The sequence below is a fragment of the Phoenix dactylifera genome, chromosome 3 (genome assembly GCF_051530095.1).
Source record: "Phoenix dactylifera cultivar Ajwa chromosome 3, Ajwa_hap1_PhDact_Kaust_v1.1, whole genome shotgun sequence".
In the NCBI taxonomy this organism is placed as follows: domain Eukaryota; kingdom Viridiplantae; phylum Streptophyta; class Magnoliopsida; order Arecales; family Arecaceae; genus Phoenix; species Phoenix dactylifera.
In genome coordinates, this window is record NC_143192.1 from 6892156 (window position 1) to 6911514 (window position 19359).

Sequence of the window (19359 nt, forward strand, 5' to 3'; positions counted from 1 at the left end):
AATTTGATTTCTTTAGACACTCAATTTGCAAGGGAGCTAAAGTCTTAGGCCTAGTTTGGAAATTAAATAGCCAATTTAGATCAATCATTACTATGCCAGTAGGTATATTTGATTCCAGGATAAGCTGGGATATGATTTTTTCTTTTTTTCGTTTGGATAAAACTTTTTTATTCCTATCTCAAGATTATATTGTACTAACAACACGGTGTTTTTGGGTGCAAGGACAAAACTCTCATTTTTGTAGTTACCTTTTGCTCAAAAGTGGTATTTTTGGATTTTTAATGAATCAAGAGAGGATTTTTCAAAAAGAAATAATTGGATTGGTTTGCATTTTATTGTTAATTAGTTATAACTGCAGATTGTTAAATTTATTTAGAAGAGCACTTCTATATTGAAGTTTTCCTGAAAACAATATGAAAGAGAGTTTGGCCTTATCTAAATTTGAAATTTAGAGACCATTTGCAAAAGCAGTTTTAATTGGCAAGGCAAACATTTAAGAAAAGATATTCATTCATATACTCAAAATATATTAGTATCTGTAATTATTCACTTGGAGGGATGGAGGTGAAAGCTTAAAGTTGCATTTGGGGATTTTCACTCTATACTTATAGGAGGTCATTTTTAATAAATTCAATATACATTAGGGTGGCATGCAAAATCCTTTTGATGCTAAAATTTTTTTATAGGGACTTTCGCTTATATGCACCGAAAAAGTATCTTATTTACACATTTACTCTTCAAAACTAAGCGAATGTGTGTCTATCTAAAGGTTTGAAACTTGTAGTTACATCCTTCAAATCTTGTTGCGTTAAACTTCATTAGTCCAAAATTAGTTTGGATAGCTTAAAAGGTAATCCATCTTGTCCATGGGCTTTTCATCTTTTATTGCATAAAATATTTAAGAAATTAGGAGATTTTTGAAATCTCATGCCAACATCAATATTATATATGCGCTTTTATTTGCAATAAACGAACAAGCAATTAAGCACCTATTAAGAGTATAAATGCAGAAAACCCTCAACGAGATAAATGGGTTAAATATTATGACCAAGTTATATTGGAAGATGTCATCGAATCCTAGGTTACTTAAAATGGTGATAAGTTGAACCTTTGGTCAAGTAACATTTCTTTCTTTCCTCTTTTTCTGATTGACCTCCATGCAGGAGGTCAAATTTAATTGCAGTTCAGCTTTTCTTTTTTTTGATTTTTTTTTAAAAAAAAAATTTGGAGGAGCATGCTTGCACATTTTAGATTTAGCTGGAGCATATATGCAAGTTTTCAGCATAGGTTTGCACATTTCATTTTGGAGGGGCTAAACAAGCAAATAAGCATTTCTGGCACACATGGAAAAATCCATGTTAAGATTTCAATTATATGCTATGAAATTAATTTTTTCCATCAAAATCAAACAGTATTGTTCAGGGAGTTGGGAGAACAACAGTGAAAACAAGTGTGGATACATGATGGTTATCCATCTGAATGGAAAATCATGCCTAAATACAAGTCCTCAAACTCTTGTGGCCACAGATGTGGGGAGCTGAGTAGTGTACAATAGCACCATTCCATTTCGAAAGACAGGTCTCAACCTTTTGTCATCCTCAATAAGTTGGAGAGCAACAGCAGCAATTTTTCATGTCACTGAAGAAAGCAAGGTCACGTACACGCACATGCAGGAGAAGAGAGAGAGAATCTATCAGCTCTCAACTTTTTCTAAGACCACAACACAAAAACCAGAGGCAATTCCAATCATACTAAAGCACCAACTTTCACAGACAAAAACATTTTCAACTTTAAGTACAATCATTGCTCACCCTTTTGTTAATTTATGTAAAAAAAATAACCCTTACTTTCTGGATTATCAAACATCCATAAAGTTAAATGATCATAACCGAAATGCCAAAGGCAAACACGCACAAGTCCTGAACAGTGACAAGATCAAAATTTTACCCGGCGTCAAGTGCAAAATGAAATATTTCCTTTCGATTCTCAAATTAGAATGAAATGTTGAGAATAATCTTCACTATTTTGTCTTCCTTGTTCTCTTCTCTGAATCTTATAGCAGGGTCAAGTTATTTACTGTGGAAACAATGGACAGCAGAGAATATTTGCACAAGAGGGAAAGATTTAGGAAGATCTCTCAACCTGTTTAGCCCCTTTTCTTTGCCACCTTTGTATCAGCAACCAGAGACTTGACACACAGCCGTGGCTTGGTAGTCACAAGTACTACTGGAAGAACAGATACTCCAACCACTAATGTTCCATGCGGCACCCCTGAAAGTGGCAGTAACTCCACAAGCACGGCTACCTGGGGATAATTAACTTAATCAATCAGTACATGCATTCATATCAGGATGAAGATATGAAAGTGGTGATTCTGCATACTCAGGAAATATGTGAACCAATTGCTCAGACTAATTAGAACCCTGTCAAGTAGTAACTGGTTTACTATAACAATGGAGCTTTGTCGCCAGAGACTAAACCCAGCAGCAAAACTCCTTTTTCTGCAAGAGCGAAAAAAAAACACTGGAGCTTTATTGCTGGTTTAGTCTCTGGCAGCATTCAAGCAACAGTTTGAAATGCACAAAGGATAGGATGGTGGGTATTTCCACCCATGAACGATGGAATACTGCAGCTGGACTAATAATTCGTTTCTTGTTATGCTTCAAATAGACACATAGAAATGAGATAAAAGTTACCTCAGGAGATTTAAGATCCACGACGGCATTTTTAGCAACAGCTTTGACTGCTCCAGCCACCACCTTGAAACATGTGTCTCGATCCAACAAAGTCAACCCCTCCGAGTCTTCTAGAGTGTTTTTCTGAACCTTCATCTCTGTCTCATCAATGCCTCTCCTGTTATATCCAGCTGCAAACTATAGAGGTGATTAAGAACATTATACTGCAGTAGAGCAAGTGGCATTTGGTGAACAATAATGAGCAGGTGGTTACCAAGAATAATATATGGAAACTAGCATTTTTAAGCTTCCAGGAACAAGATGAAACATAATCATCCCAGCACAATCAAATGTAGAAAACAAAATAAAGAGATAAATAGATGGAGACATTTCAATAAGAAAATGAAAATTATGAGATTCAGGTACTTATTCACACAATAAATCAACAAAGTTTGCTGCTTCCTCGGTTGTAATTCATGCAGTGGTCTATGACAGAGCATTCTTTATTTATTTATTTGATACAAGCAGCTATGAGATAGCTGCTTACTATCTGGGTTATCAACATTAGACAATTATTTTTTGAGATATCATATTGGCTGATCCTGGCCATATTCCATAGAGAAGTATGCTGCTAGTTAAACAAAAATAGATACATATACCTTCCACATGGAAGAGCAACAACATATAGTAATGGGTAAGTGAATAACAACCAGTAACGAGTATGTACACATGCAAATAGACAGACTGAACAGAGGAGAATGAACATTGGATAATTATTTTTTGAGGCATCATATCAGTTGATCCAGGCCATATTCAGTAGAGAAGTATGCTACTAGTTAAACAAAAATAGATGCATATATCTTTCTCATGGAAGAGCAACAACAACTAGTAACAGGTAAGTGAATAACAACCAGTAAAGTGTTTGTACCCTTGAAAATAGACAAACTGAACAAGGGAGCATGGACATTTATGTTAAACATATCAAGAAAGCAATATGTTCTTTAAACTGGGCTATTAACTGGGGCTGTCAAATGATCAAGCCGTTAGTGAGCCAGCACGAGTTTGGCGTGCATGCTTAGTAAACGAGCCTAGGTAGAGCTAGGCTTAGCTCACTTGAGCTTGGCTCGAAATATAAGTATGAGTTATTACACTTGCAACCTAATTCTGGCCCTATCAGGTCGCATCCCAAGCCATAGGATCACCAAGAGATCTGCATCACCAACCAGCCAATAAAGAGATGGCATCTTTGCTCAGTTCCATCTACTCAATGCTCTACACGGTTTAGTCTCCGGCTACCTGTCCCATCCCTATACAGCTATCTAGATTGATCAAGATAGAGAAGGAGAGCGAATAGTTCTTTCAGCGAAGGCAAAACCCTCTTTCTACCTCTCACCTTTCTCTCCCTCTTCCTCAACATCTCTGATCAACCCAAAAGACAATTTCCTGATCAATTCCAAAGAAAAAACTCTCATCAATCCCAACCAAATTGGTAACTGAAAACTCCCACAAAACCAATCAAAAGCCCTCCTGAAAAAACCCTAGTTTGCTTCATTTGTCACACCTCAAAAAACAAAATAACCAGCCATCAAGCATATAAAGAAATATTTCCATGTAAAATGATCAGCTTTCCTGCAAAAAAAATCCCTCGACCCCGAAAAACAGGAGCTCTATTCAGATTCCTCCAGTCTATTAAAAAATATACTAAGTCTCCATTGGGCCCATGCTTCCTCTCCTTATAGAAAGAAAAAGGATCGATTCCATCAATGTAGTCTCCATAGAGAGAGAGGGGGGGGATGTGGGTGGCATTTGACGAGATGGGTGGCCCCAGATGGAATCTAGTCGAGCATTAAGGAGATGGTATTGAACAATGTTAACGAGAAGGAACTGGATGGAACCGGCAGGAGATGCCATCCCTTTATTGGCTGGATGGTGACACGGATCTTGATGAGAACCTACGGCTTGGAATTCAACCTGATAGATTCTGGAATCAAGTCATAAGTATAATAGCTCTACTCTTATTTTAACTAATATTTCCTAAATAAAATTTTTTGTATCATTATTACAAACTAATATATATTATATAAAATATAATGTATTAAATTATAATACTAAAATACAATTTGGATAATTAGCCTAAATTTCAGGATATGCCGTACCGGCCGGTACGGGCCCGTACGAACCGGTCTGAGCAGGGACCGGTACCGAATCAGCGTAGGATCCGATACCGGAAGTTTTCATTGAAAAACCAGCCGGTACGACTGCTGTACCCATACGGGACCGGTATGGACCGATACGGAACCGGTACGTACCAGTCCGGGCCGCCACCGGTACTGGTACGGCAGACCTTAGCCTAAACTATATAAATAGAAGACTTGGAATATGTTGAAATCTCACAATTCTTTGTAACAAAGCTTTTTGTGAATAACTCAAATTTGGCTCCAAATTGAATGAGCTAGCTCGAATACAAAACTGGCCGAGCTTGTGCTAGGCATAGCTTGCTTTTGTTCAGCTCATTTACACTGCTAGCTATAACCCAATTGTTGGAGTCCTTCATGTAGGAGGAAGTTCTGGGTTCAAACATTGTTAGGGTTGTTTCCTTAAGTGTTTGATCCAAGCAACTCTAAATTGCCAACTAGTATTGCTCCCACCAATACTCCCAAAAGGAAAAGGCCATTAAATCAAGGGAAAAAAATCCAACAGCACGAAAGCAATGTAACTATAAAGGAACTTCATCTCAAGATGTGAATAAGAATACATACTCTCAGTTATAAAATTATCCATAGGAATAAGCTGAGGTAAAAAGGCTTAAAACAGAAACAAAATAATAGAGATCTTTATGAGGTAATTTCAAAAAGTTTATATAATGAATCATGCACGGATAAAAATACTACCTTGAAAGGTCCATCAAGTCTGTCTTGTTTATTGCTCAAATATTCTTGGACAAGCTTTGAAATAACTACTTTTAGGTTCTTCTCCGTCAGAAGGCAAGTTTCTTGAATAGGAAATATACGATGGCACCAACTGTTCATTGAAATGACTAGCACTTAGATGATACATTATTTAAAGACACGAAACCAGCTGACATACTAAAGCATGGTGTAGAAAGTATGTTTGATACAAGATCTACGATACCGACTCGTATCAATCTGTACCAATCATATTGATAATGTACTGGTATGTATCAAGGTTCAGTTTGGTATGAATCGAACCAGGCATAACTGCCTAGTACCACTTGGTACTGCCCGAGAGCAGGGTACCAACCATACCATACCGACCCATACCACCCAGTTTCAGGCAGAACCATAATAAAAAGTGAGAAAAAAAGGGGTCAAAAGTTGTCTTGGTATGGGGCGCATACTTTACCATATCGAATTGATAACAAGTCGGTACGATACCTAGTCCTAAGATTACAATCCTTGTAAAGGATGCAATTTTTAAATAAACATAATAAGATTATCCCAATAGCAAAAAGGAATTTGGCCCATTTTACATATACAAATAACTTACTAGTAGATTAGGTAATCAGAAGACAAATACATGTCAGACATAGAACTGAAAATACAGCGAACATAAATAATGCAAAAACATTGTTTTTGATTTTGTCGGAACATGTTTGCAAGTGTAAGCCGCTAGAAAAGAATGCACAAATAGAGTTATTGAATATCTCAAGGCAACATGTGCAGTTGAATGGTAATAAAGGTTCATTTCTATAAACATTCATTTGATATGCTGAAAGGGAGAATGATCCCACGAAAGATAAAATAAAATCTTTGAAACTAGAAAGCTAAGAAGATAGCAACAGTTAAACATAAAAGAGGTTATTTTCTACAAGACCATAAACAATTAAGCATTTTATTTTTCTTTCATCACCAAGTTCTAAACATAATTTAAATTAAGTACCAAAATATAACACATAATTCAAAATCTATAACTTATAGTATTCTATCAAGGATGTTGCTTACGTATATTACTCCATCAAAATTCGAATATAACTCATTTTTACCCAATTCATATCTAGCTTGTGACAGCTACAATAATCAACACGCTAGCCCCAACAACTTGGGCTAACGCTTGATAATTATTGCAGTTACCCCAATGCCCATCTCTCCTTTACAAGCCTTACAATATTTTTTAAAATATTTATTATTTTAATTATTTTTTATTTTTAGTGCATTATATTATTTTTATTTTTTTAATATATTTAGTTTCTTTCTATCCATAGTTCCATACTTACTGTGGTTTATTATCTCATTAAGTGTTTATATTTTCTGAAATTGTACATATATTTATATATCTATTATATATTCCTAATTTTGAAAATTTTATATATGTTTAACTTTTATTAAAAATGTTTGTACCTTTTGATTTTGCTTTTAAATTTATTTTTTCTAATTTATATTTTTATTTTTAATATATTTAATTGTTATTTTCATTCTAGCTATCTGTTATATTTTATATTTGACCCATCTTTATATATTTTTTGTTTTCTTTTATTTTTTAATTTTGTTCAAAATTTTTAATTTACAATCCAATATATATTTTATTAACATTTTGTATATTTAGTTTTACAATTCCAAATAATCAAACTCTTATAAGTATATCATCTTTCATATTTCTGATTATTGTATAAATTAATTAATATTCTTATTTTTTTATCATTCCCTTCTATTTAACTAATTTCTTTCTAATTTTAATTCATTCTTATTTCCATTTTTTGTATCTTTGGTTTTGTTTTAGTTGTACTCTATTATATTATTTGTACATTTTAAATTTGAATTCTTCTACTTTGATGTGTTATTTATTTGCTCATTTGCAGACTGTTTTGTACTTTTAGTTTCACTATGATTTTGTTTTTACCGATTTTTAATTTTCATTTTTTCCTTATGGTTTTAGTTTATTTTATAGTATTTTATTTCAAATTATTTGTTATATTTGACAAGCAATCCTCTTTTCACTGCTATATTTTTTCTTATTTTAATTTTTACTTTACATCATAATTTATTTTACTTTGGTTTCTTTCTTCACTTCTATTTCTATATTTGATCCTTTTTAATCTTCAATTTATCTAAATATGCTATATATGTATTCATTTCAGCTAAAGATAAAATCAAGATTCACCATTTCGGTATCAACCCTCATATCGGTACCATGCTATTATAGTGTCGGTACCCAGTATAGTACGAGACGTTGTAGCGTATCGAGTGTCGGTATGATACAAGACCCGATACCAGTTTAGTATCAATATGCAACGATATTTTTGGTATGGTACCAACCAACATGGAAAACCTTACATAAAACAAATAAAATTAAGAAACAATATATTATCTTAACCAAGGATGGTTGAACCGTGCTGAACTGACCGATTTGGGACATACCAAACCAGATTGGTCGAGACCAGCATGGTTCAATCTTTATTTTTGACATGGGGCTAGCTTGGGTTAAACACCTTCGGCTTGTGCTTATTAAACCCCCCACGTAATGAGTCCATCCCCACACCCCCCTCCACCCCGCCTTCGAGGGTTCCCGGTAAGTCCCTCCATCTCTTCTCTCTCACTCTACTAGGGGTAGGGTTTCTCTTGACCCTCTCCCTTCCTCCCTCCTTTTCTCCCTCTTTATATCTTTGGTACGGTCTGAAATGGCATGATACAGACCTGTCCTGTACTGAACTAGTCGTTGGTACGTACGACCTCCGATATTGGTTTAGCAAACCATTCTTAACTTTATTATCATTAATTTATGAAAAGTGCATTGCATGTACCTCTGTCAGTATCATTTAATGTACCAAAATCTTAAGGGACTGCCTAAGCACATGGCTAACACCTAGGTATATGCAGTATCTTCTGCTACATACAGGAATGGAGGAACCACTTTAGACCACTATTTTGAAAAGCATAAGGGGTGTCTTTAATGTGTATTACTATGTTTATCCATTTTTCTTATGACGTACACTCAAAAATTGTAGAAAAGGTCAAGATTTGACACACATGTTGCTATAAATGCTAAGATCGTAGATGATTATGATTAAAGTATAATATATTCTTATCTTGCCAATTTAGTCACATACTTGTGTACTATTTCTGGCTTAAAATATAGTTCATGCTGATTTTAATTAAAAGTTTCCATAAAAAACTCTATGTTTCATCTTCATTAACATTTCTCTTTCAATATGGAGAATGCAAAAGAATTTGATAACAAGTTTGAATATCCATGGCAACAAACCTTAATTAATTTTAATTATAATGAGAATAAGGATAACTACCACCTTGTCACTCTATTGTTCATAATCCATAAAATCTGCAAATTATAGAAATGCAATAGAGGTATTGCAAGGCCTTGCAAGCATTAACACATATACCAAACACCAAAATATTAGGGGTGGCAATTTACTCTGCCCTATTAGATACCCGACCCGACCCAACGCTAATAGGTGGGTTTTACCTGACCCACAGTAGATCCAGGGCAGGTGCAGGTAATGGTAAAACATGGCCCACACCTAACCTAGATGTATACTCTTCACATGTCCCTTCCCCGAGGCAAAAAAAGAAGATTTGTATGCAAAAAAAAAAAAAAAAAACCCGCCCCGCCCCACCCTGCCCCAAGGCAAGCATGGGGATGATACGGGTAATGACCTACCTGAAACATACCCAACCCATTGCCATCCCTGCAAAATATTAATGGCTCTTCCTCTTTCATAACACTAATAGCAAAATTCTTCCAATCATTGAGATTTTGTTTCATGTTCAACAAAAGGTTTTTCCAGCTTTTCTAATGAGAATAAAAATATAAACTAAGTTATTGTAAATTTTGAAAAAAAAAAACCATAGGAAAAAATTGTATTTGAAATCGTTGATAATTTTCTTCCTTGTTTTTGTTTCCAATTGTTTATTTTCACTAGTCTAAAAGAAAAGTTGAGATTAGTGATCATAATTCAAAATTATTTTTTATATACATAAATAAGAGATCTATAATTACAAGTCAAATTTGATAAATGTAAACCTGAAAAGCCTAGAGCATAAGATTCTAAGTTAACGAGTGCAAGTATAGCAGATCGTATGGTATCATGACTTCCTACATGTGAGTGTCAATCAGGCCATGTTTTGCTCTCCAATAATTAGAGATGGAACATAGATTTGCTGCAAAACACAGTGGCAGAAACAACTTTCAGATCATAAATCTCAGTGGACTGCAGTTTGAAATCACATGAATTTTAAGGGGATTCCTTACTGATGTATTTATACCTAAAGCTAGTTGATAAGAAATGTAAATCATATGAAAAAAAATGAAAATCTTATTATGTATGAATAGTAGAAACATGCAACTTACAGAGGCGGCTTTAGCTTTCCAGATCGCAAAGAGAGAAACATATCTGACAATATATCAACAACATGACGGAAGCTATTACTAGGAAAAGTAAAGAGAAGTAACCCGCTCCCTGTTAGCTTAACCAGAGAGAGATCAGGCCTGTCTTTTACATTCTCAGTTGTCTCTGAAGATCCTAACCTAGCTTCTTCTTCCAGTTTACCTGTTTCAAGAGAATAAAAAGACATGCTATCTCATTTAAAAGATAAAATAATAATGATAAAAAAGAAGCCATCATTGGTCGGCTCTTGCTATCAGATGTTCAGTTTACAAGAAATGTAGCATCTACTCAAGAGATATTGTACTAAATTACTATAAACCCTTACCAGAAACTTCCAATATATTGATATCCCCATTTCTCTCTGCATCTTCACCATTTCTTGGACATATTTCGGAAGAACATATTTTCCTCTTCTTTGCTGGAACATTTGCATCACAAGGCTGTAAACTTTCACAGCCTTTGCTACATGTATAACCGACATACTGCACAAGAGTGATAAGAATGCATGTCATTGTAATAAAAATACAAAACAATACAATGCCTTAGATCACAAGAAGTGTAAAAGCAAATAAAATATCAAGGAAGAAATCCAAGAGCTAAACTTGTAATTGATCATCTGTAAAGGAGTTTAAATCAAAAAACCAGATCAGGAGAACAAGCTGTGAATTTTTATAATTGTTAAACTTAATAAATAATTATTACTTCTGCACTTCCATCAGGTTGTATTTCTTTGTGTGTTTCTTTACTCTGCATCAGATTGGCATCTTAAACTGACAGATAAATGGAGATTATCTCTTTATTGGTGGAGGTTCGTGTAATGATTAAATTCGCTTCATATTAGTTTTGATGACATCTTTGCAGATCATGATACTTAATCAACAACTCTTATAAGTTTTTTTAGCCAAATCTTGCCACAGTGTATTCTTCTTTGTCCTTAATCAAAATTTTGCCGCATACTCATGCCAAATTGATGAATTTTATTGCTTTGTCGTGCAAAGTAAATTATTCACTTACTGAACTTTAGAAAACAGCCTGTGTTTATACTGTTCTAGGCCAGAATAACGTATTTATGGGTAGCTTGGTGTGCTGTGGGATACTTGGACACCAGGTATGGACATGGATACTTCATGGATACTTCTAAGCCAGATCTTTCTTTATGTGATTTTCTCTAAGAAACCCTTAAACAAACAATCTAAAGGCATAAAGAACTTCAGCATCCAAGACATCCTGTAAATTTATAAATTAACTCTGAAGCAGCCTAATTCAACCCTCTTATGACATAGAGGAGTATTTTAGGATGTCACATAGGCTAGATTACTCTTATGTGTTGAAATATTGGAGAAGGTTAACTGATCTACTCAAATAATAGGCATTAACTATACTAGAGTTCTGCACATGTGATGCAACCAAGAGGCACGAATATCTGAAATGAACAATTGCTTTCTGTACCATCCTGCTCAAGATCCGCGAACCGGTACCAGGACTCGTACTGGTCAATGCTTGGTACGGTTTGGTGCCGAACTGAACCGGTAGGGCATGCCGGTTCACAGACCGGCACATCCTAATTTTTTATTCGAGTTCTCAAATAAAATTAATTGGTAATCACTCTTTTCGAACTTTTTCAGTGAATTTAAGTCTAATTTGATGTTTTTTTGATATTTCTATGATCACATCAAAACTTGAATAAATGAACACCAAATTTTTATGGAGAGCAGCTTGCATGCCCCTAAATATGTTTCTAATTTTACATTTTTTATTTATTTTTTAAAAAAATTTATCCCTTTTAATCTAAAAATATATTTTTATTTTTTAAAAATATCTATAATCTAAAAATTAAAAAATTTTATGTCAGCATGTACATCGTCCATAGATTTACAACCTATAAAAAAATCAAGCCCAAATCAAACATTTTGGCATAATCTTCTCTTATTTTGCAATTTTTGAGTTATTTTTCCAAGCACCCCCAAAAAAGAGGAAAAATAATAGGAGAAAGAAAGCACACCTTATTTAGCTTTGGATCTTCCTTCTGATTGCTTGAATTGGTATTGTTTGTAAATTTTTTGAGAAGGAAAAGCACCTTCGGACTTTCAAATTATGTTGGAAAGGCCTTCTTAAGCCTTTCCAACGCCACCGGATGCCTTTAAAAGGCATCGGGTAGCAGTGGCAGGTGGCCCATACCTAACTCGGTTCAAAATCGAGTTGACTCGGTGCGAACCGGCCGGTTCTGGCTGATTCAAGGCGGTAAAGGACTGATTCCGGCTAATCCAATATCGGTTCCGACTGGTAGGGGCCAGAACCGAATATTATTAACGAACCGACCCAGTTTCGCCCGAACTAGACAGCTCGGCAGACCTTGATCCTATTTGTTTGGATGGCTTTAATAACATGAGGTGGGGCTAACTTGTGTTGGGGCCCACTAAGGAGTTTGGTGAATCACTCCAATAAATAAAGAAAGTTCCATATATAGTGGCAAGGAAAAAAAGAAGAAAGCTAAAGGAAATTGATAGAATCCCCCTCCTCTAAGTTTGTGTTATACAAAGAGACAATTTGGTTGGTACCCTAACATCAAAAGCTGTGAGACTAGCCAGCAAACTGAGAAATAAATGTAGGAAACTACAAACCCTTACATGAAATGGGAATAAGAAAAGATAATGTAGTATTTGCATAATGCAAAATATAAGAAAATCTTTTGGAAAATGTAGAAGGAACACTTGGAAATCATTGAGCTCATGTCACATATTTTGCCTATAGTATGTCTCATATTTTGGATAAATTAGATTTCTCTATATTTACTATGATTTTTCCAAAAATTTTACCGTTTTGTTTTAGTTTAGATATTTCCCTTTTTGAGTGTATGCTAGACAATGTGCAAAGGGGAGGGAGGGAACTTTAAATATCAAGTATTTCACTTTATGGTCCCACATTGAACCAAAAAGGACAATAAGGTTGCTTCGCATACCTTCCTCCCCTTTTCTTTGCTATTTGGTTCTCGGGTTCCTTGCAGGACCCTTAGCTCACCTCTGCACACGTGGCTCAAGTCAGACGATGATGCCTCCACATGCGCAGCACAAGCATGGGCCTAGTTGTGGCCTAGGATGTGTGTGCGCTAACTTTATTTATTTTTGGGATGTAGCCTTTTTCCCTCCAATTGTTCTATTGGTGGCCAATTGATTGGAATAGCAAATACTTACCGGCCATCATCCCATTTAGTCATGGACTATGGTCCAAGAGGATTGCTAGACTCATTGTGCCACTGCAGCCACTTTAAGTATGTCTCGGCAAGGTTTGGAAGCAAGATCAATTACATCATAAGCTGAACTGCACATCTAAACTTCTGAAGGCAATAAATTCCTATAAGACATCTGATTGAGGTGCTCTTTGTTTTAAAACTGGTAACTTTTCAAGATCTACAAGAAGGTTCGATACACGCAGAGATCATAGCATAGAATGATATTTAGGCCTTCAAATGGCTAGGTCAAAGTAAAATTTTCATTTTTGGAAAAACTTGAATCAAGTATAATTTATAATCTAGGAAGACTTAGGAAAAGCAATTGACAACCAAATTGATAAAGTAATCAAGATCGAGCTCTAGGAGAATTTTAACCTTTTTATGAGTATTTTCACCGGTCATGCCTATTTTGAGCAAACAATAACCTCTTCTAACTAGAAAAGGAATCCAACTTGGATTTTATATAGGCAGACCTCATTAGTATAAAAAGGGTATTATAATCAATTCTATCATAGAATTAATAAAAAAACCTTACTTTGGCAATTCTCTTGTTTTCTTTTATTCTCTTTGAGATGTCTGAGTTGAGTGGATTAAGAATTGCTTCCTTCGGGGAGCAGACTGAAAAAAGAAGTGACCTTTTATTCCTAATACCATTTTTTGGCTAGGAATTCCCAACACCAAGTTAACCATGAAGCAATTGCCTCACATGGGGTGGAAAAGAAGAAAGATAAGAAAAGAGAGAAGAGATGGACAAATCATATACCACAATCATAAAAGAAACAACTATAAAAGGTCAGACCTTCATTTAGACAGTAGTTTTGTACCCTAGAATTTAAGATCATGCATTTATACAGAGTTTGCAAGAAAGAAGAATTTGCAAATCTATCGTCAGATAACAAAAAAACAACTTAGGCTACAAAAACAAATGGACTCAAAACTAGCTTCAATAAACAATACAAAAGGCTTTCTTAACCAACATAACTACTAGCCACACAGCTAAGCTCCATAGTTCAAAAAAGGCAAAGTTTTGATGTAGATAAGGACTGTCTGGTTGCTTGTAAGTTTCTCTAAAATAGATAATCATTTTTACACAATTAACTACAAAATAGGTTTTACGAAAAAACCAGAGGAGACCTGCTTTTCATAAGATTCATTTTTCAGGTTTTATGACTAGTTGGTTTTGGTTAAATATGTTCCACAAAAAACATGATTAGAGGTGTAAAATACGGATCTAGGTATCATTCATGTGTTCTATCATGGTTTGAAATGCAATAGTCACGTTTACTTTATATAAATCATTTGTGAAAGTCTTTTGATACAAAAATTTTGTTTCTAATAGCTGCATCATCCGATTTAGGGTCCTCGCATCTGCAAATCATAATGGTTAAGGTTTATATATTGATCAATCATCCTGAGGACCCTTTTGGGAATTAAAAAAGGAGGCAATAAACTGCAAATAAATGTCATGGAAGGAAGGAGGAGTTTCAGTTAATTCTCACACTTTTGGGACCTAACAATGGTTAAACATCATTTCATATTTTGTTGTCAGTAGACAATATCTAAGTTGTGACTAAGGCAAGGTCGGAGGAACCGGTACCGGACCCCGTACCAGTTCTCCGGCGGGACGGTACGATACGGGGTGAACTAGGCAGTTCAGCCTGGTTCGGCAAACCATACTGGGAAGCCTTTGTATAGACAATCTGATTCAAATTTAAATTATTATGAATTTCTTATATTTTGGTAGTAGTTTGATTTTGTAAATACAAAACATACCTTTAACTTTTCAGCAGATTTTGCTCTAACTGCAGGACTAAATCTTTCATCAATAAATGCTAGCAATCACAAAATATTATAATCAATTCTCAAGTCCAGAGCTTTGTTTTATTTTCCACATGTATAGCATGTTATCACTGATCCACTGTACAACAAGCATAGGCAATAATCTAATGCATAAAAGAGGTAAGGAGTTCTAGTTATAACCTCTTCAAGAAGGGAGATAGCTTCCTTTGTTGCACTTTTCTCACGTTCTGGAAAGAAACGGAATAGATTATCTTCTTAAAATAATGAGCAAAAGAAAAGTGATAATAAACAATGGAATAATTTGTTCATCAAACATCTAGCATGAAGGGCCCATGACTCAGGAAGATTAAAATAACAAAAGCATGCAGGAATATTAAAAGCCAAAGATCCTGAATGATAAGTAAGAGGTTGCAATACATATTTGAAGGGGTATATCTGCCAAAAAAACCTAATCTTTACATGTATGAAAATGGAGAGGGTGCACAAGTTTATGTGCAATAAAGACATACTATGACTTCTCTTATGAAATTGATTTTTGTCCTATGAGAATAATTAACCACAAATTCAATTGGTGCCATTCTACAGAACATTAATCCTCGGATCTACAACCTCCCGTTCCCCAGCTTTTAACAATCCAAAATCCAGCAACAAGATTCTTTTAACAATGAACTAATAACTTATTCTCAAAACCTAATAAATTGTTCTTAAACTTTTACCTAAAGCTTTTTCTTTAAATTCACATGACTTAATGTGACCGACTACAACTTAATTTTAAACCTTTTGTGAGCTTTAAAGATAATTCAAAATATGTTGCATAAATATAAGAAATTCTCCAAGTTTTCTAAGCTTTGCTAAATTATTAATCAAAATTTTGTTATTTTTATTAAATTATGATTTTTTCATAGTTTTCCTTCACTGAAGCAACACTGAAATCCTGTATGATCATTTACTAAACTCAAGAACTAGCATTACACAAAATAAACCACATCACAAGTACAAGCAATCTAGAACTCCCATGCAAAGCTGCAACATAGAAGTTGACGATTAAATAACTCCTCTTTTGTTCTCAAAAATGCATCCAAGAGGAAGTGGCCACCCTCAATTTCAAAGTTTGCCATAAACTGATTATCTTCCCTGTACAGGCAATCCACAAGCTAGTCAAAAGGTGATCATCTCCCTTGTGAGAGCAATACATACCTAAACTCTAACATTTAAATTAGAAGTTGGCATAAAAAGAATATCTCAAGGTTGAGAATCATCCATTTTCCAAAACAAAATTTATCATTTATATTGCATATCTTGGGTGCTTATCTGTGAATCCAACAATTTTACTCCTAATCATTTTGACAAGATTAATTCATAAACTTCCATTATCAAAGTTACATTGCCTCTCTATTCATAATAACTTGCATTCATAGCATCATTCCACATCATTGTCAAATAGACAAGGATACCATGACCAGCAGGAGGCCTTGCATGCTTACACTAGGCACAAGAAGAAATGTCTGCAACCCAATCACAGTGAACTGACAACAGGTGCATCTTCAGCAATTCTGGAGCTTGCTGGATCACAAAATTTTCTAGATTTTTGAAAAGGGGTGGCTCAGTGCATGAGGTTCCTGCCTACCAAGTTTCTTTTAAGTCACCTGAGGACCAGATCATAACGATTATATTGGTTGGGCATTTTGCAAATTTAATAAATTAGCACATGGCAGCACCTTAACTCTTTGAAGGAAGAAAGTCATAAAGGCCAATATTCAAATCTTGTTCAATGGATGACAAACCATCTCAAGAAGCAAAATGGAAATGCCATGAAAAGGGGGAGAAAAAGAAAGGCCAGCCACTTTATGGAAGATAATCTCCCATTGAGGATTTTTCGTAGAAGACAATGCCTGATCTCAAATAAAGATTCCCACCTTTTGATCAAAAAAATAAAAATAAACCCCTCCATTTTTTTCCTTTCTTCATTACTCTTTCTATTTAATGTCTTTTCCCTTGTATTATGGAAAGACTCAAAAATCTGAAAAGCTGCAAATTCATGCAACTGATAAAGAAATCCAAATCTTCTTGCTAACGTAACTTTTACAACTGGTTTGAGACCATTAAATTCCTCTCAAAATGAATCCAGGCGAGGGGCAACAACAGAATGAATCATGTTGAATTCAAGTTGGGTCGAGCTCTGGTGTCAAGCCAAAGAGATCTTGACCTGAACCCAAACTTGACCAACAAGTGGATCGGACAAAATTGACGAGAACTAGTTGGAGACTCAAAAAACCTAACTTCTTTTTACCCAAAGACAATTGAGGATTGAACAACTTAAAGGAGAAAGAGTTGGTAAAAGCTTTTGATGCAATCAATGTGCAACTCAAATGATACAGGGAGTATAGCTAATGGCATCCTGATGGTCAAGTGGTAGTAACTATGGTCCATCCCATTAGTGAGGCTTGAACCAAGTATTCCATGGAAGAGCATGGATGCTCCCACGGAGTGGTGAATGTGCCGTGATGGCAAGGCAGCAATGGCCATCAGCCACTGGATAATTAGGTGCAAGAGGTCTACCAATGTCAAACAAACAAAGAGAGGAGAAAAAGGATTGGAGGAATAAAAATGAGAGGATAGGGAGAGGAGAGGAGTGGTTGAGGATATTGCGGATGAGGGGGATGGCAACAAAAAAGAGGAGAGGTTAGAAAGTTGGAGATGTAGAAGAGGTTGGAGAAACAGGAGATGAGGAGAGATGAGACTGATGAGTTTGGGCGAAGATGACAAGAGAGTGGCAGCTCTTAAGAATAATAACTAAACTTGAAGGCTTGTTCCCATTTATTTCAGAGCTGAGAGATCTAGGAACTAAATTTACATGAGAGTCGTATATCTACGATCATATTTTAAGTCTTGTAGGCGGAGTATGTCAAGACTTGATGGGTCATATTCCACCAACCTGAATCCAACCAAAGCTGCTTGCAGGTGATGAGTTCTACATCTTGCATTACATGAGTTCTCCATTTTGCGTCCCATCAAATTAGGAAATATCTCCACTTAAATCTATTTGTATTGGTTGTATCCCTGCACTAATGAGGACCTAAATCCGGTTCCAACATTACTCATTCTTGACCAAATCCATCCACTAAAAATAGATATGCTGGTCAGCTCTGGGTCATAAACCTCATCCTGCTCTCCAACTTGGCTAATGATCTTGTATGAGCAAAAACAAACTAAATAGGCTTGACCAAACATGACAAGAAAATCAAAAGTAGTTCAAAATGTCATGTTTGGCTAATAAAATTGAGAGTTTATCGACAAAGTCTTGGTGGAGAATGTTATTAGATAAACATAAGCAGTTATGTGGTTGTACAGGCAGAGAGTGGAATTAAAGAGAAAATAAATTATGGTTGTTGTCTATGCATCTCTATTCATCATCTTCCTATTGAAATCTATCATATCTGTCATTTTTAATATGACCAAAAGTCTTGGTTTGGAATTTTTTATTTTAGATGATTATGGATAAGCAATTCACCAGCACAGCAGCATCTATCCCAGCTATCTAAATCATTATAAACGCATCAGTCAGTTCTAATTTCATTCAACTGATTTCACCATGCAAATGTTAGCACTGAATACACTCGATGTGAAGGAAATATCATAATCAAACTACACTAAGCTCTACAGTCCTATAAACATTCCATAAAAAACAGAACACAGATCATATAAATAAGTAGAAAATACAAAATTTCCGAATTCAACCAATCATACTCGTGTGGAATAACCCATAGGCAGAAACGAGACCTCCTTAAAATTTCATCCATAGATTTCCAGACAATAATCGAGAGAGAGATAAAGAGGGAGGTTTAACTGATGGGGCAGGTGATGAGAAACCCGGAATGGGAGCGCTCGAGAAGCGAAGAGGGGGCCGTGTAGTCGTAGCGGGGGAGGCTGATCACCGCCGAGTGCTGCTCCCATGGCGTCAGGCCCTCTGCCTTCTCTCCATGCTCTTTCTCCTTCTCCTCCTCCTCCTTGAATGGACCTAAGCCTTGTTGTTCCTCCGCTTCCGCCATTGTTGTCTTCTTCTTCTTCAAGTACGTCTATTTCTTAAACCCTAGAGGGGCTCGTGCTACGTACCATCCCTGGTTGTTTTTGTATTTTTCTTCCGTAGGAAAACATCCATAGTTTATATTCGCTCATGTGCAATACACGTGCTTCCCCCAAAAGAAATTTCTTTCTATTTCCTTATTTATTATAAAATTTTGCATTGATGCCATCCAAATATGCTCATGTACTTATTCATTCTTCAGTGAAAAGGC

At 35.4% G+C, this 19359-nt stretch overlaps 1 protein-coding gene across 3 annotated transcripts; it reads right to left on the reverse strand.

Annotated features, from left to right (window-relative positions):
- Nucleotides 1–1370: 1370 nt before the first annotated feature.
- Nucleotides 1371–19210, reverse strand: LOC103718148 (uncharacterized). Of its 3 annotated transcripts, none has more exons than XR_015976076.2 (8): nt 18912–19210; nt 15245–15291; nt 10361–10517; nt 9999–10197; nt 5567–5696; nt 2697–2873; nt 1948–2305; nt 1371–1638 (listed from the first exon to the last, which is right to left on the reverse strand). XR_015976076.2 is itself a non-coding variant. In XM_008806829.5 (8 exons), exons 1-7 carry the CDS (start codon nt 19111–19113, stop codon nt 2147–2149), a joined length of 1071 nt encoding a protein of 356 aa, XP_008805051.3. In that variant the 5' UTR covers nt 19114–19210; the 3' UTR covers nt 1503–1638; nt 2143–2146. The 3 variants fall into 3 exon arrangements, 2 of the variants coding, with proteins under 2 accessions (XP_008805051.3, XP_008805048.3); XM_008806829.5 differs by having other exon boundaries at nt 1503–1638; nt 2143–2305; XM_008806826.5 differs by lacking the exon at nt 1371–1638 and having other exon boundaries at nt 1739–2305.
- Between the last annotated feature and the right edge of the window lie 149 nt (nt 19211–19359).